This window comes from Zychaea mexicana, assembly GCF_025766255.1.
Source record: "Zychaea mexicana strain RSA 1403 chromosome Unknown BDB00scaffold_132, whole genome shotgun sequence".
Lineage (NCBI taxonomy): Eukaryota > Fungi > Mucoromycota > Mucoromycetes > Mucorales > Lichtheimiaceae > Zychaea > Zychaea mexicana.
This window is the reverse complement of record NW_026516795.1, coordinates 1-25,285: the sequence shown is the minus strand read 5'-3', so window position 1 is coordinate 25,285 and position 25,285 is coordinate 1. Positions and strand designations below refer to the sequence as shown.

At 44.2% G+C, this 25,285-nt stretch overlaps 12 protein-coding genes across 12 annotated transcripts; 5 read left to right on the top strand and 7 right to left on the bottom strand.

Moving 5' to 3' along the window:
• The first annotated feature begins 275 nt into the window (after positions 1-275).
• Positions 276-878, top strand: BDB00DRAFT_852755 (uncharacterized protein). Its single transcript, XM_053125577.1, has one exon. The coding sequence runs from the start codon at positions 287-289 to the stop codon at positions 701-703; it is 417 nt and encodes a 138-aa protein (XP_052973914.1). The 5' UTR covers positions 276-286; the 3' UTR covers positions 704-878.
• Positions 879-881: 3 nt separating this feature from the next.
• On the bottom strand, positions 882-2,108 carry BDB00DRAFT_878316 (uncharacterized protein; the record flags this gene model as incomplete). Its single annotated transcript, XM_053127716.1, has 6 exons — positions 882-913; positions 1,036-1,152; positions 1,250-1,553; positions 1,635-1,757; positions 1,842-1,997; positions 2,055-2,108. 6 exons carry the CDS (start codon positions 2,106-2,108, stop codon positions 882-884), a joined length of 786 nt encoding a protein of 261 aa, XP_052973913.1.
• Positions 2,109-2,573: 465 nt separating this feature from the next.
• BDB00DRAFT_774096 (Septin-domain-containing protein) lies at positions 2,574-3,990 on the bottom strand (the record flags this gene model as incomplete). The annotated part of the gene is made up of 3 exons (XM_053120132.1): positions 2,574-2,953; positions 3,044-3,380; positions 3,634-3,990. The coding sequence occupies 3 exons, from the start codon at positions 3,988-3,990 to the stop codon at positions 2,574-2,576; spliced, it is 1,074 nt and encodes a 357-aa protein (XP_052973912.1).
• A 622-nt stretch (positions 3,991-4,612) lies between these two features.
• Positions 4,613-6,910, bottom strand: BDB00DRAFT_106992 (cytosol aminopeptidase family, catalytic domain-containing protein). The gene is made up of 8 exons (XM_053116075.1): positions 6,425-6,910; positions 5,934-6,337; positions 5,789-5,868; positions 5,678-5,693; positions 5,398-5,593; positions 5,282-5,335; positions 4,791-5,214; positions 4,613-4,727 (listed from the first exon to the last, which is right to left on the bottom strand). Exons 1-8 carry the CDS (start codon positions 6,761-6,763, stop codon positions 4,669-4,671), a joined length of 1,572 nt encoding a protein of 523 aa, XP_052973911.1. The 5' UTR covers positions 6,764-6,910; the 3' UTR covers positions 4,613-4,668.
• Position 6,911: 1 nt separating this feature from the next.
• Positions 6,912-8,969, top strand: BDB00DRAFT_107037 (mitochondrial inner membrane protein-domain-containing protein). Its single transcript, XM_053116076.1, has 3 exons — positions 6,912-7,021; positions 7,111-8,745; positions 8,832-8,969. Exons 1-3 carry the CDS (start codon positions 6,962-6,964, stop codon positions 8,874-8,876), a joined length of 1,740 nt encoding a protein of 579 aa, XP_052973910.1. The 5' UTR covers positions 6,912-6,961; the 3' UTR covers positions 8,877-8,969.
• An 874-nt stretch (positions 8,970-9,843) lies between these two features.
• Positions 9,844-11,174, bottom strand: BDB00DRAFT_792500 (uncharacterized protein; the record flags this gene model as incomplete). Its single annotated transcript, XM_053121126.1, has 4 exons — positions 9,844-9,888; positions 10,082-10,159; positions 10,515-10,589; positions 10,905-11,174. 4 exons carry the CDS (start codon positions 11,172-11,174, stop codon positions 9,844-9,846), a joined length of 468 nt encoding a protein of 155 aa, XP_052973909.1.
• A 3,090-nt stretch (positions 11,175-14,264) lies between these two features.
• On the top strand, positions 14,265-16,009 carry BDB00DRAFT_885121 (armadillo-type protein; the record flags this gene model as incomplete). The annotated part of the gene is made up of 8 exons (XM_053128386.1): positions 14,265-14,277; positions 14,483-14,510; positions 14,588-14,761; positions 15,049-15,136; positions 15,227-15,390; positions 15,474-15,599; positions 15,694-15,798; positions 15,892-16,009. The coding sequence occupies 8 exons, from the start codon at positions 14,265-14,267 to the stop codon at positions 16,007-16,009; spliced, it is 816 nt and encodes a 271-aa protein (XP_052973908.1).
• A 601-nt stretch (positions 16,010-16,610) lies between these two features.
• BDB00DRAFT_106903 (Oxo-4-hydroxy-4-carboxy-5-ureidoimidazoline decarboxylase) lies at positions 16,611-17,352 on the bottom strand. Its single transcript, XM_053116074.1, has 2 exons — positions 16,936-17,352; positions 16,611-16,814 (listed from the first exon to the last, which is right to left on the bottom strand). The coding sequence occupies exons 1-2, from the start codon at positions 17,275-17,277 to the stop codon at positions 16,626-16,628; spliced, it is 531 nt and encodes a 176-aa protein (XP_052973907.1). The 5' UTR covers positions 17,278-17,352; the 3' UTR covers positions 16,611-16,625.
• Positions 17,353-17,379: 27 nt separating this feature from the next.
• BDB00DRAFT_852743 (peptidase M24, structural domain-containing protein) lies at positions 17,380-19,321 on the bottom strand. The gene is made up of 5 exons (XM_053125576.1): positions 19,065-19,321; positions 18,838-18,963; positions 18,653-18,764; positions 18,331-18,493; positions 17,380-18,239 (listed from the first exon to the last, which is right to left on the bottom strand). Exons 1-5 carry the CDS (start codon positions 19,156-19,158, stop codon positions 17,601-17,603), a joined length of 1,134 nt encoding a protein of 377 aa, XP_052973906.1. The 5' UTR covers positions 19,159-19,321; the 3' UTR covers positions 17,380-17,600.
• Positions 19,322-20,320: 999 nt separating this feature from the next.
• On the top strand, positions 20,321-21,336 carry BDB00DRAFT_852739 (uncharacterized protein). Its single transcript, XM_053125575.1, has 5 exons — positions 20,321-20,467; positions 20,557-20,659; positions 20,738-20,855; positions 20,934-20,956; positions 21,040-21,336. The coding sequence occupies exons 1-5, from the start codon at positions 20,377-20,379 to the stop codon at positions 21,272-21,274; spliced, it is 570 nt and encodes a 189-aa protein (XP_052973905.1). The 5' UTR covers positions 20,321-20,376; the 3' UTR covers positions 21,275-21,336.
• On the bottom strand, positions 21,337-23,152 carry BDB00DRAFT_852731 (uncharacterized protein). Its single transcript, XM_053125574.1, has 9 exons — positions 23,044-23,152; positions 22,796-22,984; positions 22,688-22,702; positions 22,553-22,612; positions 22,451-22,475; positions 22,305-22,369; positions 22,044-22,225; positions 21,908-21,967; positions 21,337-21,800 (listed from the first exon to the last, which is right to left on the bottom strand). The coding sequence occupies exons 1-9, from the start codon at positions 23,139-23,141 to the stop codon at positions 21,469-21,471; spliced, it is 1,026 nt and encodes a 341-aa protein (XP_052973904.1). The 5' UTR covers positions 23,142-23,152; the 3' UTR covers positions 21,337-21,468.
• Positions 23,153-23,420: 268 nt separating this feature from the next.
• On the top strand, positions 23,421-25,285 carry BDB00DRAFT_723653 (WD40-repeat-containing domain protein; the record flags this gene model as incomplete). The annotated part of the gene is made up of 6 exons (XM_053118215.1): positions 23,421-23,533; positions 23,615-23,709; positions 23,802-24,045; positions 24,113-24,248; positions 24,322-24,608; positions 24,678-25,285. Coding segments are annotated over 6 exons (1,483 nt in total), but the record flags the coding sequence as incomplete, so codon positions are not given.

Below are 25,285 nucleotides of genomic sequence, written 5' to 3'. Positions count from 1 at the left end.
AGCAAATAAAATCAGTACTTCGCCTCGAATAATCAGCTCTTAAAAGAGTAGTACCTCAAACCATCATCAAGTGGGAAGAAAAATGCTTGCTTACCCTTGTTTTACACATCTCTTCAATCTGGATTATTGGTGGGCCCAAGTGTTAGGGGATTTTTTTTACCAGTGCCATGCGACGCATGAAATTTATATGACGTCAATGTTTCTTGCCAACACCGCTTACATATAAAAAGATCTCACGCATGAACTTCCTTACTTGTAACTTTATTTTAATCAAGAAGCACTTAATATGCAAAGTTTGATTATACGGAAACAAGCAACACGACTAGCGACACAGCGACTTAATCGCCGATGCTACAGCGAGTACAAACCATGGTCTAACGAAAACTCTGTCTCTGGCACAACATGTGATACAATGGAGCGCAAGGTGGCTTCAGATAATACGGTCGATCCTGCAAAAGAGTTGAATGAAGCCAGCGAGGAAGCACAGTTTGATGGCAGGGAAGACGTGCTCAAGTGGAGTGCCGCCAACAAGCTGATATCAGACATTCCTGATGGTCACGAAGGCCTATGGACCACCGAAGATACTGTGACGCATAAAGCACCGTCATTCTGCCACTATCATCCCGCACGGCCCGCACGGGCTCCCATACAAGAAGGGTTATTCAAGCCATTAAAGCGTCCTGTATATAAACGATATTCATAATTACACACGATGGTTTAATTAACCAACCCTTTGTGCTGTATTGTAAAATATGAAGATTTGGCACGAATAACAACAAACAAACAAACTATCAATCTAATTTGCATATGCGATATGCATAATACAGAAAAAATAATTAAACAGAACAAAATGTACAAAACTTCATTAATTTATAAAGCTTTCAGTCTCTTTTTAATGGTGTATGGGTGCCACCTAAATGAGGCAATATTATATGCAGTCAGTACCAAAATTCACATATCATTTTTACTGATGTACCATATATACACATCGCAGTAAAAAGAAAAAAAAACTTACGTAGTTCGCTGGGATTATACCTGAGGCAGTGCCATCAGCTTTTCTTGCTTGCCACCAGTTTCCTTTTTGCTCGTGAACGTAGAGAGTTTCGCCCTTGGAGAATTTTAGCTCGTTTGGATCCTCAGGGTTGGCTTCATCTATCGTATCCAGTTATAAAGGATAGTTTCATCGTGCATCAATTGACCAAGAACTTAAAACATTGTTTTACTAAACACACGCACTATGTGCACGTACATGTATGGAGTGCGATGACGGGAATGTTGTACTCTGCATGAGGTGATACAAACACAGTTTGATCGGCTGGTTCTGTTGGATGTGAATCGTATGGTGCAGGAGCACCAGATGTTAATGGCGGTGGCGCTGGTGGATAAGTGCTTGCTGCGATTGACTTTGCCATATCTAGCGTACTTGTGCCAGTGCCGAACGCCATAGCGGCGTTGGATCGGTTGGTAGTATAAGAATACGATGGGTGGGGCACTCGTAGTGTTTGGAAAATAAGCGATTCATGCCGCACGCCGAATAAAAATAGCCAAGAAAACTTTTACGAGTAGAGTTAATCATCCAAAATGCACGATTTGATCAATTCCGCTTATAGTAGCGTCGTGTTAATGATATGTACCTGGGCAACGACGAGTACGATATATCCAGCAGACGCAGCAGATAGCGCAGGTTGGCCTGTTGTGATGTAGTGTGCGATTTCGCCTGTTGCGTAGGGAACACTGATAGCGATCAGTGCAAGCACCTACCACGATGAAATAATCTTATTTAGCAGCCCACAATAAAGCGCGACAGTCATTAACAAACACGCCTTTTTTTTTTGTTTTACCACTGGTCGATATATTTCAATGGCGTTGCTCCAGATAACAGTGCAAACAAGGATTACGAGACTCAATTCGTAGACGGTGATCCACCAAGAAACCGCATGTGTCAGTGCGCCTGCCGCCGATACGCACAGACCGGCAAATGAAACGACCCAACCGACCTACATTGAAAGCTGTTGAGTCGCGAGGGATGGGGTTGCTAGCCAGGTACGACTTACAGCTGCGAGTACACAAGACAGTAATAGGACATGATTTGCAATGAAAATATTCATTTCTTTGTATAAAACAAGGGAATAATAGTGATAGCAATAACAATTAATAGTAACAATAAGATAACAGGAGAAAAGGAGGAGAAGAGAAGAGAAAAGAGGGTTGTCTGTATTGTGTAGTATGGAAAGAAAAATACTTTATGTATGTGTATGGTAAATTCAACCGAGGGGGTCAAGAGGGGTTTTGTGTGTGTGTGTGTGTGTGTGTGTGTCGTGATCTGCGCGCGTACTATATTGACGGCTCAACTGTTTAAGGCCCCAGTGGTAATTGTAATAAGAGAAAGGTTATAAGCTGGAGATGATTTGCTGTTGTTGTTGTTGTTGTTGCTGTTGCTGCTGGTAGAGGAGGAACAAAGAAATAGTGGTAGTAGTAGAGAGAAGAGGGACAAGGAGTGCAGGGTATACAAGTCTGGTTTCCTTTTTTTACGCTACACACATGATACACAAAGGTAAAAAAAAGACAACGTATTATTTAAGCTGGTTCAAATCGTCAAGAAGCTTCTTGCCAACATCCATACTCTTCAGCTTGGTCGCTCGTTTGATCAACAGTCGCTCCGTGCGGTATTGCTCGTAGTACCGTTCAACCGTTTCAGTCTGGAGGATTCGGCGGTGTGTCGAGAGCAGCATCGTCTTCAAACTGTTGAAATCGCTCGTGCTGTCACTCAGACAGTCGATCTTGCCCCAGCCATAATCGCGTCCAATCTTGATGCCCTCAATCTCGATCGGGTCGCCCGTTTCTGGATCATCCTCATATGCAATGACGCTGAAGGGAATGAGCTTCAAGTAGTCGAGGAAAGCCTGCGTCTCTTCATCTTCCTCTTCATAGTTAAATTGGCTGAGGAAGTCGTCTAGCGACGATCCGGTCGTCGTTGTTTTGCTGGCTTTATTATCATCGTTATTGTCGTCCCCTCCTTCGTGGTGTTCGCCATCCTTTACACCGTTCTTATAACTGTTATTGTTGTCTTGCTTCTCTTCCGTCTTTTCCTCTTCCTCGTCGTCTTCCTCGTCTTCCTCTTCGTCCTCGGGCATGCCGTAGAGAGGTATCTTTTGTGTGGTGTAAATGTCGCGGAGGATGGTTGGCTTCAATCGACGGCGTTGTGCTAAGGTCAGTGTGTCTGCCTTGCCGACGACAGGGATGACGTTGACACGCTCTGCGAGCCGGGTTAAGATGCGAATATCGTACTGGTCCAGCGCACGTTTCGTCGGGTCGATCACATACAGACATGCGTGTACCTGAGTGTCGACGGCCTTTGGGTTTCGCTTCACTTTGCTCTCCTACGTAGAGGTTGTAAAGTTCAAGAACGACAAAAAAAAAATCAGGTTTCAAGGTATGACCTGTGCAACCTTTCCCGGACCAACTCCTCCTCCTCCATCTACGCCACCAACCTCACAAGCACGCACACTCACTCACTCATACATACATACAACCATCACTCCTTCCAACTTGGCAAGAAGCTCTCCCCGTTCTCCCCCCTTTTTTTCCCATTTGTTTATTAAGCCCGAGAATTCGGATTCCAAGATAATTTACCTCGGCCAGTGTCAAATCAAATTGGTGTTCGATATAACCAAGAATATCATGCAGCTGTTTGTCAATCAAATAGTCGCTCTGGAAACCCGGTGTGTCAATGACAGTGAACATGATCTTTTCACCATCTACGTCAATGCCGGCCGACGCCGTGTATGGCTTGAGTGTCTTTGTCAGCGGCCCTGCAAGAGCGTTCGAGTCGGCGGGTTGGCTTCCAAACGACTCACGCTTGTCCTTGGACACTTCACTGTTCAGGGCTGCCATGAGCGTTTTGATAAACGATGTCTTGCCGACGCCCGAGAAGCCGACGACCATCACGTTAAAATAGGACACTGCATTTCTCCTTGACCGAGGAGACATTGTATGATTACTGAAGTGTTTTCTGGGAAAGTGGAAGTTGTATGGGAGGTACGTGTGGGGATTGAAATGAGAGTGATTGTGAGCTCTTGAGCTGGTGACGATAGAAGAAAGAAGAAGGGAGGAGCAAGAGAGAAAGAAAAACAAGAGAAAAAAGGAAAGGCTAGGTTGATTGGCCCCGAAATATAAGCATGTTTATAAGATGGCTCAAATCTGGGTAAGCGAGCCGCGTGCTATGTTGTGTCTTTGTGTAGCATCAACTTTTCTATTCCCTCTCTCTCTCTCTCTCTCTTTCACAGCCGACTACGGACGTGTATGTATGATTATTTCCCTTCGTGTGATGCTCATCAAATTTGCCACGCTTTATGCCGCATGTTTCAGGATGATCGGAGGCGGCCAGGCGTAGCAACCAGATGGACAAGAGGGGGTGCGTGCTGTGGGCCGACATCAGCCCTTTACACCTACACCCGTTAAGGCGTACGGTGCATTCGCTGCTTTTTTGCACGAGACGTTGCCATCAAGCGCTCTGCTCTCTAGCGGTTATAAAGGAGGCCAAGAAGCCTGATTGCTTGACAAAATGGTCTGCCACTTATATAGTCGAGGTGACACAAGCAAAAATTGGGTCATTAAAGAGCTAATAAAGCTTGTTAAAGTGTGCGTGCCCTGGTCCGCTTTAGTTTTTTATTGTTGCTTTGTTGTTATTCCTCTTGCATATTCTATCAGCGAGCGAGTAGGTCGTCCTGTCAAAAAAGATTGTTAAGTCTTTTTCCGATCGCATCATATGACGTGTAGCCACTACTTACCTGACATGCCCTTGATATGGTAGCCATGAGTCGATGCGCTGTCCATCACGCCTGCAATGTCAATGTGTGCCCACGCAGGGTGCTGCACCTTGTAACCTTCCTCAGGATCTAAGCCAGCCACGAATTCTGATAGGAAGGCTGCAGCCGAGGCAGCACCTCCACTTCTGCCCTTGCCCAGGTTGTTGAGGTCTGCCACGTCTGACTCCTTCATCTCCTTCAAGTATCCCTCATGCAGAGGCATGCGCCAGAATGGGTCAGAGGTTAGTATACCGGCCTCATTCAGTCGGCTCCACAAGCCATCCGAATTTGTGAATACGCCAGCGTATACGTTGCCAAGAGCCACGTCCATGGCACCTGTCAGAGTCGCTAAATCAATGATGCTTTCAGGTGAAAATTTAGAGCTGAGATAGTAAAGTGCATCGGCCTTAAAACAGAAAATTAGCAAAACCTGGCCAGAAAAGCTATAAACTTGTTAATAATGCAACACTTACCAGAATCAACCGTCCTTCAGCATCAGTATCCATGACCTCAATCGATTTCCCGTTCTATGAATGCTGTCATTTAGCTGCTATCCATTTTGCTCACAAGCATCCTGCTTTCTACCTACCATGGCGCGAACCACATCTCCCGGCTTGGTGGCTTTGGATGAAGGCATGTTTTCGCAGAGAGGGATTGTGGCAACAATGTTGACTGGCAGCTGAAGCTTCGAGATACCATATAATGCACCGGCCACGGTAGCAGCTCCTCCCATATCACCCTTCATGAGCGCCATGTTGTTGGATGGCTTGAGCGAAATGCCTCCTCTACAGTCAGTAAGCCCAGGAGGTTAGCGTTAGTTTAAACAACAGCCCAATTAACTTGTTATAGACTTGCTGCTCTGTACATACGAGTCAAATGTGACACCTAATAGAGTAACACAAGAAAACGGTCAGGGTGCTTCTTCATCTCCTTGTTGTTGCTACACTAGAAGGATCGGCGACTCATATATAGTACATTACCCTTGCCAACAAATCCATGCGGTGCCTGATCTTCAGTTGCACCTCGGTAATGAATTTCCAAAAATCGGGGTGCTTCATCACTGTCGGATGGATGATCATTAATAACTTTCTTATTGACAACAGATGTTTATGCCGTTTTTCATACCTTCCCTTGGCAACGGCCAAGAACGAGTTCATCTTTTGACGTTGAGCCCACTCCTCATCATGCACAATAACTTCCACGTTTTCCAACCCGGCCAAAAGATACGCGACCTCCTCCGAGAACAGCTTGGGGGTCATCAAGTTTCCAGGCGAGGTCATGAGCATACGGGCCAAGTTTTGCGACGCGCCATAGATTTGACCGCTTTCCCAGTCAAGTTTCGACTCCTCGGCAGATTCCGAGAATGGCGTCACCTGAATAGCATCAGCACGCGACTTTTCGTTCTTCAGCTTGTCAAACGCAAATTGGGCCAAAACAGCGCCTTCAGCTGCACCGTGCGCGCTCACAGATACATCCACGCCCACATTCTTGACGCCTTGTTTGCGTAAGGCTTGGATACCTAGAGCCGACTTTTTTTTATATACACATCCTTCGTTCACTATCTTTACTGTTGCTTTTCTTTTTTCGTCGTGCGTTTGGAATTATGCTGGACTTACCGCCATTCTTGCACTTTCAAGTCGCTCGGCTTCGCCTGTGGTTTCGCCCTTTTTGCCAAGAGATACCACAGCAACCTGCTTAACGCCACCGACATTATACAAAGTGCGCACGTCACCTTGTTTCTTAAAGGCAGAAGCTGCGAGTTGTTCAAGCACGACTTTTTGTGTTCCGGACGAAATGCTTTGAGTCGCAGAAAGAGAGATCTCCTCTGCATTGGTATAAGCACCTATCACGAGTGCGTCATATTTCTCGGCATTGTGGAAAAAGCGTCTCTGGAAAGTCGGGATCGTGGCAGGACGTCTAGCTGCAGACAAGCGGCCGAGAAGAATGCGTGACATTAGAGAGTCGGGTTTGTAGAAGAGAAGATACACAGCTTTGAAGGTGTAAGCTTGGAGCAACAAAATGCTAATTTAGGCGTCCGCTTTGACTTTCTTCTCAAGTTTGATGACGCCGTCCTTTTTTTTGTCAAGTGTGAAGGGGGCGATTTTCGGAAACTGGACTTTTTGATACTCTCTCTTTTTTTTAAAAGATCTGCCATGCTTGCTTCTGCATTGACACGAGCTGGCACTCGCGCCGCCTCACGGCCCGCTGCTCGAGTAAGCACTCTATCTTATGTTTGTCTGTACAGCTTGTCTTTTTAATGTTCTCCTAATTTCCATTACTTCTTTGATAACAACGACAACAGGCCTCGAGACACTATGCAACTGAAGCTGCCAAACCCAAGAAAGGTTCATTGGGCAAAAAGCTCGTGTGGACCACTGCTTTGGCTGGCACTGTCTATGCTGGCGCAACCTACGAAGCTCTCAACAACGAAGCATTCTACGACACGTACACGACTTATGTACCTGGCGGCGAACAGTTGCTCGATGCTATCGAAGATGCCATGCACGACAAAGACGTTAAAGAAAACTTCGACAAGGCCATTGCGATGAAGCAAAAGGCACAAAAATACTCTGTTACACTTAAAGAATATGCTGTCAAAGCAAAAGACACGTCGATGGACCTGTACGAGTACGCCAGTGACACCGTAGCTCAGCTTACCGGTGGCGACAAGGATAGCGAAAACACCACACCAGCAACAGCAGGCAGCGGTCCAGCACCTACTGTACGAAAAACAAAGCGTATGGGTCGTCGCGGCAGCATTTTTGCCAACATTATTGAGACGGACGAAGCAGCGGCTGTACCGCAATTCGCCACTGTGGGTGAACCCGCTATCGACGAACTTGCAAAGACGGTACAGGAACTCGTCAAGATGTTGAACGACGCCGGACTCAAGGGTCATGCAAAGCGACTGGCAGATTACGGTACACACGAAATCGAACGTCTCCAGAACGACTACCATCATGTACAAACCGAGCAGGACCGCGTGTTGAAGGATTCTGCTGCATTGACACAGGCTGCTAGTGATGTTGAGAAACATATCGAAGGTCACACTGACGAAATTGATAACAAGGTCAAGTCTGCTCGTCAACGATCACGCGATCGCGTCATCGAAAAGGAAAACAAGATGAAGGGTGATTTCGCTGCTGAAGCTTTGGACTTGCAAAAGGAAATGAACGCTATTGCTACACAGGAGTTGGGACAGCAACGCGACGCATTCTTGGGCAAATTGTCTGCTGAATTGAAGGAACGCGCTACCGAGATCCAGCGACAGTACGTACGTGAGGTGCGTCAACAGGTCGAGACCGAGCGTGGTGGTCGTCTTTCGCGTGTTGATGAAGTCGCCGTTCGCCAGCGTGTGTTTGAAAAGCTCTCGTATGCCAATGCCGAATCACTGGATGACGCTCGCAAGGCACATCAGTTGACGATCGCTGTGGATGCCTTGGGCAGAGCAGCTTATGCTGGTAACCAAGAAGCTTTCTTGGACGAATTACAAGCCCTTTTGACAATCAGCGCACCCGCCTCTCCATTTGCTGACATTACCGAGCGACGAAACGACGAGTTGGTCCAGGTTATCGCCTCTAACATTTCCGAGACCGTGGCACGCCATGGCATCGATTCTATGGCTCAAATGGTCACCCGCTTTGCTAACGTCGCCACTGAGGTGCGACGGGCGTCGCTTATACCCGAAGAGGGCAGCAGTATGATCTCGCATATCATCTCGATCATCATGAGCAAATTGATGTTCAAGAAGGAAGGATTGGTGCCCGGTGACGATTTGGAAGCACGCCTCGCACGCGCAGAGTACTATTTGCACAAGGAGAATGATTTGGAGAGTGCCACTCGAGAAGTTAACCAGCTCAAGGGCTGGCCCAAACACTTGGCTGCTGACTGGCTTGATGCTGCACGTCGACATTTGGAAATAAAGCAGGCTTTAGAGGTAAAAGATCTGTTTGCATTTGAGGGGAAAATTGCTGTATCCGCTAGTATGCCGGTGCTAACATTTTAAATTTTGGTAATATGTAGATCATGCGAACACAAGCCATGCTGGGTAGCATGCAACAGCTTTAGAATGTATTATCTTTCCTTCGTGTTGGAAAATCTCAATCAAAACAATACAAAAGCAAAAGGCAAAAATCATAACAATAAAATTTTAACATGTTTAATACCATCAAACTCATTGGATGACCCTGTATACATGCATGCCAGTATGATATCTTACTGCTATGTACATGCATGTTGTCTTCATGCGGTGTGTTTCAGGCACCGCACTTGGATGCGTTTGACTTCGTAATTGGTCCGCAACATGTCTGTTCACTCTGGCTGTGAGTACCCATTGTGCGTTGATAAGATGCTGCTCTTTAGTACCCGATAGCTTGACCAAAGCAACTATTTCTACCAAGAAAAATCATTTTTCAAAGGACAACAATCCATTTCTTTCAACTGTGAGCAAGAACACCAGATCATTGTTCTTGAGCACCTTTTGAAGGCGTGCCCGAAGCGTAGAGAAGTTCCCATATTAGACAATATTGATCACTCTTAATTCGTCTTCCTAAGCAATCGATCTAGCATCAAAAATACCACAAGAAAGATGGACAGATCTACGCTTCCATTTTTGTACCGCAAGCTTCGCGTTGACATTTAGGTATTAAATGTCATCTGTCTTATGATTGATATTCGAGAAATTAATATTTATTTAAGAAGACTGTGAAGGTTTGCGAGCTCGCACGTTATGACGCAGCATAGGTATGTAAACGAGCATATTTTCCTCGGCCAAGTAGCAGGCACAATTTGATAAGTGTCGGGAAGATATCACTCCTTTCAAGGTGAATTTTTTTATTGACTCGAGGTTACTTGCTTGTCTGTAAGCGGGGAAAAATAAGGGTTAGTAAAATATGGAGGACATGCTGATAATGCTATATAGTGGTCATACTAAATACTTATCTTGAATCCTACACCCGTGCAACAGGAATTATTCAAATATGAAGCTTGAACAGAAAGTGATCAAAGGCTCAGAAGACATTGCTGTCCAGCAGTATCATAGTTGGTATAAGATGCTGAGTGTAAGAGCGCTATTCATGACCTAGTCATTGCAGCAATATCAAGTCTACAGTAAATTAATATCTTTGTTGGAAATGATATCGTAATTAAGATACATACAAATGTAACAGGCAGCTTGCTAAATATATCTATTTCGCAAGTGAACGCGCGAGAGGTATGATTTATATGCTATGATAGCACTATAGCAGCTCAAATACCAATTTTAACTCGCTTACGACTTTATTTAATTGTGCAACCTCTATGCTCAAGTCTTGGTTATCGATATGAACCATTACTTTACCATTACTCTCGCACTATATATATAGTTTGGCACATAACAACCACTGGTATACGATAAAAGCGTGGAATGTTACACGTTGCTTTTGTGTTTTAAGTCCATTTTAATCTATTTTAATTTAAAAGCTCTTGGATAAATGAACAAAAAAGGTGATGATATCGCGATCCCGCCAGTGCCGGATGCGGCTGAATGTAGTGGAACTGCAGTGTTGAGTGAGAGTGGGGGAGGGGTTTTCTGAATTAGTTTCTGGGAAGGATCTTTTTTCTTTGCTAATGTTGTAACGGACAGTTCTTGCTTCGTTTAATTCCACGTCTGACATTGGTAAAGTTGTTATATATAGAGTGTGAGAGAGAAAGAGGCAAGAGATAAACCTTAGTGCAGTAAGGATAAGCGTAGGACCGACGGAGACGAGCAGTGCAGAAATGTTGCGGCTGAGAGCGGCGCTGCTAAGTCAAGTTGTAATTAGTCTATGGCTCGATACAACATAGCGATGGTTTTTATCTGGGGATTTACGAATGATTTACATATTTGCAGTGGACCGACCGCTGTTTCTTTTACCTTTCAGTCCAGGCTCTAAACACATCTTACTGGCATTAGCAAACATATAATAACCCATGAAGATTGTACAAAAGGAAGAACGTGGCTGACTATAGATACCTTTACAGGACACAGCATGTTTTCTTGATAGCCCAGAGGATAGCCCTGGCTACCAGAAGTGTTACACGGACCATGAGCTAGGTAATCAGAAGCATGGTCCTTACCAACGATGCTGCCGCTTGGTCAACCGAGATCGTTGTCTCCACAACCGAGACCGCCGCGCTCAAGACCAATGCTAGATCCTCAGCAGTGAGCTCAAAAGCGGCCTGGTTGCAGTTGTCGTCCTTGTTGGTGGCGATGGAGGAGGAGGAGGTAGAGGAGGAGGAGGCAGAGGGGGAGGAGGCAGAGGGGGAGGAAAGAAAACCGGCGAACCAGAGGAACGCAGATTGCAGTGCCGAGGCAGCTGCAGGCAAAAATGATTTCATGAGATGCATTTTGAGTGTGTGTGTGTGTGTGTGTGCGTGTAAAGCGAAAAATAGCACTGATTGAAGAGTAAAGAGGTATCCAGGATTGAACGAAGCTTGGTATTTATGATACTAGAACAAACCCTTGATATTCAATCCATCCATCCGCAACAGCTGATCAATCACCTTTTGCACACTCAACTTATCATTCTTAATTCATCATTACTACTTCTACTTCACCCGAGGTTTTTTTTGACACTTAGCCTTGTTCTTGTCCGGTCTCCCTTGTCATTACTCCTGTGTAATTTCTTGTGATAGAGCATCGGGAAGATAGATCAACAATGGAGGATCTGCTTTCAGAAATAGCAGGAACCCCATAGAGGAAAGTAGGAACCCCATAGAGAAAAGTGGAGAGATAAATTGGCAGGTCGGAAGCCATGTGTCGCTTCACTGAGGGTTTCTTTTCCTCTTTATATACATCTATTACGATTAATAACATCTGCATCGGCACTACTTTTGGAGCCCATTCCCTTACAACCACAAGATATCATATATCAGCATTTAGCAACATCATAATTACATGTTGTTTTCGAAAAAAAAAGTAGCAATGAGAGGAGCTCCTTCTCAAGATATGCCGTTTGATTCTTGACGCATCATAGCTCCTTGTCTTCTGATGTGTTGATTAATGGCCGTCCAACTTTTGCACTGGTTGTCTCCTTGTTTCTTTAACGATACTTTCGTCCATGTGTACCCTTTCTCTATGTCCTGACATCCTTCCAGCTCTTTCCAAGCAGCAAGAACACTGCCACGGCAAAAGAGAAAGCATATTAAAAACAAACAGCTACAGATCCATGGATCTAATAACATATGATAGACACTAATAATAAAATCAATGTTTCATGCTTTCCTAGATGTTAGCTTTTAAAGCCATTTCTCTTGTCCAGGGCTACTAGTACTACACATACAGTAATACTTTGATACCAACTCCATGCGCGCATCCGTTGCGACATTATGGTCGAATAACTTGTATTTCACGATACCCTTACATTTTTCAAATGCCCAAGTGTGCTGCATTATTGTCGTTTTCATTAATATAGACATTTTTGACAAGCACAATCAACAGTGACAATGAGATATCGTGATCAGAAACAGCATTTTACGGAACATACTGCAGCCATGCTCAGTAACGCGTTCTGTGTGTATAGTGTAGATGAGCACGCTTATTCATGAAGTTGTCTATATGCCAATTTATCTGGATAACGCCGTCTGGCTTGGACCCTGTGTCTTATTTCCCCAGACCCTCTGCTAGTTTTTAGTAATCAAATAAACAGGTGCTTCATCTAACGCAGCACCGAGTATTCGTTCCGAGTTTCGCAATCGGTCTTGTTTTACCTTGCTTACACGAGGTCCGGTTCCCGGTATTGCTGCTGCTATTCTGCGATGCCAGTCACTCAATTTATACAGCAGGCTTGTACGTTTGCTAAAGCTTCTGTACCGGATGATATCATGTGAATTTAGTGTATCTATACTCGGAGCATTGTGACAAACACGCTCGATTTGATGTTTTACTACCTTCTCAAAGTAATGTTGCTTACAAAGTTTAGGACAGGCCATCATCGCTCATCATGAAATAAATCGGAAATATCTTCCTTTCCTGACAGTGACAACATGTTGGCGATATTAGGTTTGTAAAGGCAGTAAATAATGTTGTGCAAAAGGTGATACATAATGCTTACAAAGATATATGCAAGATCCTTGAGAAAAAATTCATTAGCCAGTGTGAGAACGCTGCCATATATATGATAACGGGGAAATAAATTCTTGTTCTTACCTTTCGTGTACTTCGGTATCATGGTAGTTTACCTTCAATTTGTTGAAAAGACGGAGTAGTATTAGAAGAAAGAGGATCAAAATACTTCTTTGATCAAGAGAAACTCTTAAAAGTACATCGTAGAAAGGAAGTAGGTATTAGGAAGGGCTTAAAAAGAAGCTCCATATATTCATCATGGCCTTGATTCACTGCTTCCGCTAACTCTTGAATAAGGTTCAAATTGACAAAGATGCAGCAGTCAATTGTAGTTGTCTTCTTATTGCCATAGCTAGAACTAGCTGCCGATGAATCCAGCTGACATAGCTACTATATGGTTATCATTAGCAACATTTTACAATTTGATAATGCGTTAGTGCTTTCGAGCTCTCATGACAAGTGCATCACTGTGTTAAGAGCTCAGAACGATATTTATGATAGCGAGCATTTCAAAATTCAAAACTAAATTTCGTGCGCGATCCTTGGTGCTTTATGTTTTGCGCACTAGTAGCGAATGCATATAACATCATCAAGTAGTGTACCACATAAACCATCTAGTTGTCGCAATAAATGAGCTTAGAACTTATGTATTGATAAAGGATCAAAAGGTTTGGAATGCACATAGAATTTTAAAACATGTTTCCTTCAAGAACCAGTGCATTGTTTTTTTACCTGAGATCGTAATTCTAAGCCCCGATGAGAGATGAGAGAACCTGCAAGCCTGGCATGTTTCAGAACGTTCTTCCCTTCCTTGCAACAGCTCCACTTAGCAACTACAACCGAGATTATGGGGGACGAGACCGTACCAGAAGTACCACTCGCCTTGGTTACCAATGCCTACCTCGACAAGAAAGCTGCTCAAATTAGCAGCAAGTCTATTGTTTGGGAGGTAAAAAATAATAGAAGATTCCACATTGTCAAGAACAGTTCAACCGTCCACCCGAAACACACGTATACACGATTGACACACTCGCACGCACTCATCTCGACATTATTAATAAACACTACAGGCATACGAACGCGCTAATTTGGTGACACATAACCAAGTAGAATTAATTAAAGCCATCGACAAACGTTCGCCGGAACAAGTCCAATCGGCAGTTCAAGCCAAGGGCACGACATACGCATCGCTCATTCTCCACCTCTTGCAGAACTTATCTCGACCCGACACGGTGCAGTACGTATGTATTCTCGCCGACAACATCCTCTCAGGTTCGTTTTCTTATGCAAGTTGTGGGATGATTGGATCTTCAAAAGGTTTGCTCGTGTTCTGTTATCTTAACAAAACTTGACATCTATGCACCTAGGACACGATGAGAATGCTCAGTATTTCCATGACGTGTCAGCTGAAGACGAGTCGTATCCTTTTGGCCCGTTCTTCAAGTAAGCAGTATTTATTTATTTACACTTTTATTTCTCTCGCTGCATCTCCCGGGGTAAGTTTGAGAAGATGTAAAAAATGAAAAGACTGACGCATGTGGGGTTACGTGTAGGGCGTTACATCTGCAGGATGAATTTACTTCGCTTCAAGCCAGTAAGATCCTGACAATTCTCGCATGGTATGTATTTTTCCGTTTTACCACGAACTATCTTACAGAAAGATTACTAAAAAGAGACGGGATGGCCGTTTTGACAGCTCTGCACCTAATCCTGGCTCACTCGACCTTTCAGACTTGTGGCGCTGGATCAGTGAACAGTTGGCTAGCCGTAAGCCCGAGGTCGTGGATGTGGTGGTGCAAGAAGTGGAATCTTTACTCCGCGTACGCCAATTCCGTATGCCATTCTGGAACACTCAAAATACCATTAAAGAGTAAGCAGAAAAAAACAAACAAATCAGCGCCCTTGCTCTTCTTTGTAATCCTGGTGATTGGAATAAGGTTTAATCGAAGATGAATTCTGTAGACTCGTGTTTAACCTTGACAAGTCGACAGCTACACCACAAATGCAGTATCAGACCATCTTCTGCTTGTGGTTGTTGACTTTTGAAACTGAAATTGCCAGCAAAATCAACAAGTAAGCATTACCGTTTCCGCTGTAGACTTGCTTCACTGCTTCTTTGATGTTCTTCCTTCATGCTCATATTGTATATGATAATAGGCTCTATGACATCATTCCAAAGCTTACAGATATTGCCAAGGCAGCCATGAAAGAAAAAGTAATCCGTGTTGCCATCGCTACTCTCAAGGTATCCTAATTAAGCATGACCCCCCGCCTCCTCCCTATGTACGAGAAGAACAACCTTTATCACTGAAAATGGAACGTGTATTATATGTAGAATCTTGTTGAGAAGGCTCCCTCCGAAAACCTTGCATCAATGCTTGTTGCCAAGCTGCTCCCCTTCACTGAAAACTTGAGCACGCGAAAGTGGTCGGATCCCGATATTTTGGAGGATATCGATTACGTGAAAGAACGCCTTCAGGAAAACTTCCAAAGCTTGACGTAAGCGATTTCATGATTTCTACTGTAGTTTCTTTCTTTTAAAAAAAACAAGAAACCAACATCACCCATCATTACTCGAACAGCACGTTTGAACAATATGCATCCGAGGTCGAAACGGGCAAACTTGAATGGTCACCTCCACACAAATCCGAGACTTTCTGGAAGGAGAATGCTTCTCGGCTTGAAGAAAATAACTTCCAGTTGCTAAGGTTCGTTACACATATTATGCACGCTAAGTGGTATCTTGGCATATGTGTAGATATGGGAAAGAAAAGAAATCTGATTAGGTTGGATGATTATTAGACAACTAGCGCGTATCCTCAGTACAGCAACTAGCCCTGTGATCTTGTCTGTAGCTGCCAATGACATCGGTCAATATTCCAAATATGCGTCAAAACAGGGCAAGAAGTAAGTGAAACGAATCAAACAGGTCGCAACCAAATGAAAAGAGGGAAAGGGTTGTAATGGTTAAAATGTATTACGTTGCCCATTCGATACTAGGGTTCTACAAGAAGTTGGGGCTAAGCAGCGGGTCATGGAACTGATGACCCACGAGGATCAAGATGTACGATACCAAGCACTTTCTGCGGTGCAAAAGTATATGCACCAAGCATGGTAAGTTATCACACATAGTCCAGAATCGTTTCAATACAATTACATTCTGTTGTTGTCAGTAACTAATATATCAAAACAGGGTTTTTTGAAATAAAGCATAGGGTGCAATTAACTGATGACCAAAAACATGATGGAAAACTCATCATTTTAGAATGCAAAAACAACAAAGATCTGCCGTTGCGAATGATATCGGTGCAAAAAATGCTTAGTAGTGTGACCAACAACGAAGGGGATGGCGAGGGTATTTTGAAATTATGTGTGTCTTGGTCTATAAGGAAGTGCTATCATAGCATGCATTGGTGTGTAAGACTATACGTGAAAATGGGATATCGCATATCGGGGAGGATGTCCGGTACGAAGTGAAACACAGTATGAGCACCTTTGATCAATGCAAATCACCCTCTCTCCACTTCCCCACCAGAGATCTCTTCAGCCGGTATAGACAAGGCTCCAGAAGAGCCGTTGATGATTCAAATGTGGGGGCCATCGTAAGACCAAAACGGTGTGGAGTACGTCCACACGACCCCCCCCACAAATGCAGGATCATTATACCTCTCGGAGTTACACAAAGACAGTCGGATATGGTTTGAAATAGCGACAAAGGTATATTTGTGGTCACACTATATTTTAGCAACGGCAGCCTTCTGAAGACGATCCCGAGCAATCAACATCATATCCGTCATTCCTGTCACCATTTCCTTCTGACGGTCACCCGAGGCCATACGCTCCTTGATGACAGGAATGATCTGTGCTCTAGGTCGACCGGCGACGAACACAACAAAGTTGAATCCGTACTTGTCTTCGTATTCCTGTTAAGAAAAGGACAAAGGAAGCAGTAGAAGCAAAAGTGAGTATAAAGTAGCGAGGCAATAATGGATCCTCACAGCAACCCGTTGATCTTCATAAAGCATGATGTGTTTTTCTTCTAACCTGGTTCAAACGAGCCAACTCGGCATTGACTTGTTCATCCTCGTTGGAGACAGCGGCCTGACGATCCGTGTATCCTTGTTCTCGCAGAGACATGGCCGACAAGTTGGCCTTGGATGCACCAATTCTTGGGTGTGCGTTGATAATGTCCAACTTTTCTTGTTCGTTCAATTCGGGACCGAGGCAGATTGATTCGGCAAAGTCAATAAGTTTGGCATAGGATTCGTAGGGGCGTGCAGCAAGCAGACGGTCGGCAAGGGGAGGGGCTGTCTCGAAAAGGGTGTTGACAGTCTCGATGAAGACTTGTGCGGATTCGCTGTTGAGCTGCTGGATGGAGGGAAGCATCGTTGCTGGTCTAATGGAGTGTGTGTGTGGTGTGCAGAACGAAGAAAAGCAGGAGAGAAAGAGGAAACAAAAAAAAATAGGACCGGCATTATCTTTTATTTTACACGTATGTTACACCGCCAGGCCAATCACGATTTGACGGCAACCCACTGGCTTGGCTGGACTATGTTTTTTATTGTTATTTTTGGATGATGCTGCTAATGTTGATGATACAAACATACAAATGCGATTTTTTGCGAGAGAGAGAGAGAGAGAGAGATGGAGAAAGGGTAGTGGGTCTACGTGAAACAACGATATAAACAAACGGGTCTTTTTTTTCTTTTTTACTTCTTCTCAGCCTTCTTCTTGTTGGCAGAGGGCTCCTTCAAGGGAGTGGCCAAGAGCTTCAAGATTTCCTCGTCCTTGATGGCCTTGTCCGACTTGATCACAGCAGGGTTGAACTTGGGGTCGGTTGCCATGACGTTGCCGTTCTTGGTAACCAAAAGGGTGGTCAAGAACTGGGCAACAACGGCACCCTCACGCTCGTAGACAACATCGTAGGGAATGACGCACTGGTGCTTGGCGCACTCGACGATGCCCATGCGCGACTTGCGCTCGTCCGAAAGCTGGCGGAGGGAGAAGGGGAACTGGCCGGCAGTGTTCTTGATTTCGTGCAAGACCTGGCGCGAGGTGTTCATCTTGAGCTGGTAGCGGCTGTCGGTCTTCTTGTAGACGGTGGTACGGGCATTGAGTTGGCGGACCTTGCCTTCACCGCTCGAGATCAAAATGTCGACGGCGTAGACTTCGTTCTCCTCGAACGTGCAGCGCTCAAAGTCGCGCATGTGTGCCTCGGTAGGGTTCAAGATGATCTGCTTCTTGCCATCGGTCTTGTCCTTGAGCTGCTGGTGGGTCAACATACCCTCTACAGGCTTGGTGTTGAATGTGTTGGAGATCTCGTCAACGACCTTGGTGACTTCCATGTTCTAAACGAGAAATGAAAAACCGTAGAGACATCAATTGTGTTAGACAAGGTTGCAGCAGCATGAAAGAAAAAGAGGTATCTTCTTGTCATACCTTGCTGCCAGGGCGGATCAAGCGGCAAGCAGCTTCCAAGGCAGTGTGAGCAGCTTGAATGACATCGGCTTTCTCACCAGTCACGGGCTTTTCGGCGGAAGCGCCAACAACGAGCGTGTGAGCGACGGTCGAGCAGAAGCCATCGATCTGGACACCAAGTTGACTATATCACGGAATGCAAGGACCATCCTTCCCCGTTAGCTACCCAAGGTCCATTCTCTCTCTTTTTGCTTCTGTCGCTCTATCAACACGCCATGATACCATAGATTGATCTTTGTTCTCTCTCTCTCTTGTCTCTTTTTCAAGCACAATTATAACTTACATCTTGGCAACGTCACCATCCTTCAAAACGGTGCTAGCCTCAGGATCACTGGGGAGAGGCGAGAAGTGGGCAACGCAGTTGTTGACCGAGATGGTGGTGGGGAAACCAATACCTAGGATTATCATATGCGTTAAGTTGTCGTCTCTCAAAGGCTCTTTGCCCGTTGCTTTCGTTTGTGTTTTTACCCTTGGAGAACTTCTTCTTAGTGTAGACGCCCTTGGTGGCCTCGACAATAGCATTATCACCAGCAATGCAGATATCCATAATCTTGGCACCGTCAACGCAAAGAGCAATGACCTTGTCAAGAGCACCTAATACAAGTCAAAAAGAAAAAAGTATAAAATCTGTCAATTGAAAACACGTCTAATAAATCAATCTATTATTGCCACGGGCAAAGCAAAAGAAGGCGTACCGTTAGCAAGAGTGGCGGCGTCCTTGTACTTGGACATGACGTTCGAGTCGGCAATGGTGGTGGGAACCTCTGGTTGTTGGGTCTTGTCAGCCATGGTGTGAATTACGGTTTTTTTTACAAAGAAAAAAGTGAAAAGAAACTAAGCAGCGGGTTCCTTCAAAAAAGTTTTTAACAACGGAGTTTGTGCTTACTGCTGCTGCTGCTGTTGCTGCTTGCTCTGCTTGTCTGGACCGACACCAAAATTAAGTCATGAGCACTCGCGCCGACCTTCTACTTCGTTGCCTGTGCGTTTGCAACTTTGAGGGTTACGTTTGATATCATATGAATAGATACAAACATGTGTCTGCTCGACCCTTGTCTCCTCAATACATATCACATACTATGACACGTACTTGTTTAACTATAGAGCGATTGATGACTTTTATTTATGGCGCATCTGCTTGAATAAAAATCTTCCCTGCTTGGATATAAAGCTCTTCTGCCTAAATAAAAGCTCAAAGGTCTGTGTGGAAGAACACTATGTGTCCATGAAATTGGTTGTGAAATAGACAGCTCTGCCTTTTATACACTCTTTATATAGTTGATGTGTCAAACAGAACCTTGGTGACATCTACTTCCTCACTCGATCATCTAATTTTGGCACTTTTAGTGCGGTAAGCTCATGTTCTCTATCAAAAAAGGATTGAGGGAGACAAAACAAAACACGCGCACACAGAAAAAGGAAGGATGAATTGTATTTATCAAACATGGAAGATGTATCATCATCTCAGTCGAAGAAGAAACAATCCTATGAAAATTCATAAAGTGCTTTACTCTATGTAACATACTGCTGGCAGAAGACAACCCTCAGGTAAAACCTGATGCAGCAGACGAGGAGTTTGGGGCAATGGAGGCACTCATCTCGTATCCGATGAAGTGGGGTCACACCGAGTGCTGGCAGTAGCTAGTGCTGTGGGTGTAGATCTCTAAGCACAGCACGGGATCATAGCCATACACACTCGCTCTCCTCTTCTTCTCTGCAAGTATATGCTGTTCCACTTTAGCATCGTGGTAGTTTAATTGAATTTGTTGCTAGCAGGTTTTTGTATGCCAGTAGAGGTACCATCGAGCGTGACCACTGTCGTCTGTTTGTCAGTTCCTCTAAAAGAGTAATTGTTTACAAAGTACCATTGACGGATTGAGGTTGAGGTGGCACACACACAATGAGAGTGGGGCTGCAGCGGAGTGGTTACTGTAATAAGATCAGGGCTCTGTCTCCCCGAAGTCAGGGTGCAGCGGGCATGACCCCTTTATTATCATTATTATAATTATTATGCAAAACCACAATCATGTTTTGATGAGTCTGGAGATGGAGTTCAAACGAATGGACCGTATGTTTGCTAGCGGTGAAGCACGTGTCTTTGGTACTGGGATCTCTATAAAAAGCATTCTTTATTTCTCATGTGGCTGCAACTACATTTTAATCTTATGAAAACCAAATACTGGATTAAAGGAAGAGACACTGAACGAATCTTCCGGGAACTCGATGTCATTCGTCGCAAACAAATTGACCTGGCTCGTGATCACATTGCTCTGGAGAATATTACTGACTTGCCGTAAGAAAGAGATAGTGGGCCTTTCTCAGGACCATGTTTATCTTGGAAACATCCGCCTTAAACTTTTTTTTTACCCAGTCAAAAACAGAGCACCCTCCAACAATTTAGCGAAAATAATGAGATCGAACACGGCTACCAGCAAAACTTGGAAAATTTCCATAAAAAAGAAGTCGGTTTAAAAAACCTCATGCTCAAGGTGAAGAAGAAAAAGGGTCCGGAAACCTCCATAGAATGCCTTTCACTAATGTAATTATGCTGTCTTGAACAACTATAGCTTGACGATCTAGGAGCATCCATGTAATGCTGCTATTGAAGTACCAGTACTAGTTAGTTAGCCAGCTGCATGTGTAACATGACTAACACGAGGTTATTTGATGCAGGAACCGGTTTCGTGAACTGTCGGATCCTGAGATGCATTACTACAACAACCATGGATATGACAGTCAGCACAGAGCAAACGCAGCACAATTTGAATTTATGGGATTTGACGATGTGGAATCACCTTTGTCGACGCCTCGACAAGAGCATCATCCTGCGGAACCGCTGAGCATTGACGCATTTGCCCAAAGCGACTCACAGTCTTCATCACGGTCAAATATTGTCATGGAGGACTAGTAATGCTTGTTTATTATACCATTATCAATAATAAAAGTCAGACAGCAGGGAATATGTATGTATATATGAATAAGTAACAGGTGATATCAGTACAGTTGTTGTCGTGTAGTATACGTATAGGGTGTGCAAGTGTGTATGAGCGCATATATAATATGAAAGGGTAAGGAAATACAAGTGGGCGTGTCAATACAAAATTATTCATCCTCGTTAGGAAGCTTCTTTCTACAATATGCATAGTGGATATTTGTCCAACTCCTGAATTCCTGGCACTCTTTTGCCGCTGCCTGTGCCATCTTTTCATATTTTTGCAAGTTCATCGACCAGTCATCACACAGCCTCGGTTTCATTGAGTCAAACATGCGCTCCAAACATTCAAGCCCAAGATCACCCAATTTGCCCAGCCAACCGATGGGAATGGAGCGATGGGAGTAGGTAACGTCTGTCACGCCACTATGTGCTTCAAGGACCTCGTGCAGCTTAGGACCGAATTTCAGATGGATGTTGCGTGTTTGAAGTGAGACTGTCACTGTGTAGGCAAGAAGAGACACGGCAGACGCACAGCAGAACAACGTTACGTTAGCCATGTGCAACTTTATCATTTGTGCTCCAAAAGTTTAATGTAATCAGTGTTACCTCGCATTAACCATATTGACAGATTTGGACCGACGTCCTGTAGAATCCCGCTGGTCTCCACTAAATCAGGAAGCGCTTCGTAAGACCTTTTCTGTGTCCGTCTTTTGTGTAAAAAAAAGGGACATTATTTCCTTACCCAGTTGAAGCCATCCGCCAGGCTTTAACACTCGAACTAATTCAGCAATAGCCTTGTCCCACTCTTCTCGGGTATATGTGAGAATGGTATCGTGTTGGGCGACATAGTCAAACGTGTTGTCTGCAAATGGAAGCCCTTTGGCTGCGTTGGCTATCCTCAGATGACAGTTGGGCGGCGGATCACTTGATAGTTTGATCAAATACACGAGATCATGAGTGACAATAAAGACAACTTAATTTACGGATGGTTGTGCAATTTTACCTGATCGGATAAATGACCTCATCAGTGCCTGTGAAATGCGAATTTGGATATGTTTCTGCCATATCCTAAAAGTGTCATATCAAAACAAAGAATCACCGTCAGATAAAATACAGTGAGCAACTGTAATGAAGTATGCAGAAACTTACTTTGACCCAATGTCCAGGTCCAATCCTACATGGACCAAATGAAGCGTCTTGTTGAGTTTCGGATGTTTGTTCTTGCACTGCTTCTATGCTATTCAGGCTTACCTGACAGTGAGAACGCGAATGCCTCGTTTCAGATCATCTTCAATAGGCGGAAAGTGCGTTCTTTTCAAATAAGAAAAGGTGGTTAGATACGGTCAATCAAATCAGTAGAATATGGGCTGCTGTATATTACGTTACTTTTTAAAAACAGTTCTACGATAGAGAGGAAAAATTAGCACGTTGAGAATTGTGGTTGCCCTGAGAAAAGCGTCCGAGATGACCGTCTTTTGTAGGTTGGTAACTCACTTGAACAATAGATAATTTAGTTGCAACCGTTCGCTTTCCTCGTCATCGCAGGGTAAGAATGGAGAAGCTCCACTCAATTGTCGAAAATTGCGTCCTTCAATAAACTCGTACTGACTGATGGGAAACTTTGGTTCTATAAACCCCTCTTCGTTGTCACTGGAGCTCGTGTTGCTGTTGCTGCTGCTGCTGCTGACTTGCTAGTTTAGTTAAACATAAGCGTACAGTACGTATTTCTCTTTCAAACTCACTTTTTGGACTTGCTGTTATTATTGTTATTGTTGTTGTTGTTGTTGGATAGTGAGCTTCTAGAGCTGGCGTTGTCTTTGCAACTCGGACAAAAACGCATAGGTTTGCGGGGTAAAAAGGTGAAATAAAACAAGAAGGGTATGCAGAGACTCTCGCACCGTTTCCATGTCGAACTTTAAAAAATCGCCCGCATTTTCGGCTGACCGTGACCATTTTTTCTTTGACAACTTATCTTGCTTTATCCCGAACTTTTTTTTTCGCACTGATCTATTTCATTTAAAAAATACTCGATCGATGAAGACAGGATTTAAGGTGTGCACTCAATTGAACTTTTTTTTTGGGAATTGGCATTCCATAACTAACATTTTTGCAATCGTAGTTTTCCAACCTATGCGGCACTGTCTATACAGCAGGCAACCTGATATTTACGCCAGACGGCAACTCGATCTTGAGTCCCGTCGGCAACCGTGTTTCGGTATTTGATCTAGTCAAGTATGTTCTTTCCAACTCTATACTTAGTAGTACATATGAGAAGCAATTATTAACATGTTACTGCTTTTCTCTCTCGTGCAGCAACAAGTCCTTGACTTTACCGGTCGAAATGCGAAAAGATATTAAACTCATGGCACTCTCACCAAACGCTACACTACTGGTTACGATCGATAAAGGTTCGCGCTCGACTATCGAAAATAAGAAAAGAGAAGAGAATTATTTAGTGCGCTGTAAGCAAGCATATACTAACGCTCTGGATAACATTTAGATGGTCGAGCATTGTTGATCAACCTTCCACGACGAGTTTTGATCGCCCACTTTAACTTCAAAGCACCTGTCAAAGCAATCCAATTCAGTCCTGACGGCAAATGGATTGCCGCCAGCCACGAAAAATACGTCGAAATTTGGAAAGCACCAGGCTTCAACCGGGAATTTGCTCCCTTTGTGAAGCACAAGACCATCGGCGGCCACTATGACGATATTCTCAACATATCGTGGAGCCCGGACTCAAAGTATGTATTCTTGGTCCTTTAAAGGTGATGACAACAGCCACCAATTCCGTTCTTGATCTTTCTGTAGATACTTTTTAACGTCGTCGAGTGACATGACAGTACGCCTTTATCGTATGGATGCTTCAAAAGACTACGTTCCACAAACATTGGCAGGCCATCGTAATTCGGTACTCGGTGCATGGTTTTCCGATGATATGCAAAATGTATGTTTCCTCGATCTATATTCTCAGATTAGAATTATTCGTGTAATAACTCTTGATGATACCTGAATGTTAGATATATACCATTAGTAAAGACGGTGCTCTTTTCCACTGGCAATACCGAACGAGAGCAGCTGCACGCGATTCTGACGACGAGGACGAAATGGATGTTGATGATGGCGAAGCTAACCGTGTCGACAAAGCCCAATGGCGGATATCAGGAAAACATTATTTCAACCAAAACAATATCAAAGTCAAGTCATGCGCCTTCTTTGCACCCAGCAACTTACTTGTCGTCGGCTTTTCCAATGGTGTCTTTGGCCTATATGAGGTGCCAAGCTTTGTAAACATCCATACATTAAGGTATGTAGTTTGTATCTGATGACAAGCAGTATCTGGGGTTGGAAATACTAAAATGTATGCTATCATCAGTATTTCTCAACATAAAATCGACACCGTTACTATCAACCGTACTGGTGAATGGCTTGCTTTTGGCTCATCAACACTGGGTCAGTTGCTGGTGTGGGAATGGCAATCCGAGACCTATGTATTAAAGCAGCAAGGCCATTATTACAACATGACGTCGCTATCATACTCTGCGGATGGACAGACACTTGCAACAGGTGGTGAAGACGGTAAAGTCAAGGTGTGGAACACAACGTCGGGCTTTTGCTTTGTCACATTCAGCGACCACAAGAGCAATGTGATGGCTGTCGAGTTTGCAAAGCAGGGCAAGGTTTTGTTTTCCGCCAGTATGGATGGAACTGTACGTGCATTCGATCTGGTACGCTATCGAAACTTCCGAACGTTCACGAGTCCCAACCCTGTACAGTTCTCCTCACTGGTGGTGGATCCTAGTGGTGAAGTCGTGTGCGCAGGAACGACCGACACGTTCGAGATTTACGTATGGAATGTGCAAACGGGCAAGCTGCTGGATATCCTGGCTGGTCACACTGGACCTGTTAGCTCATTAACGTTTTCTCCTGTGGGCATGCTTTTGGTCAGCGGCAGTTGGGATTACACAGCACGCACATGGGATA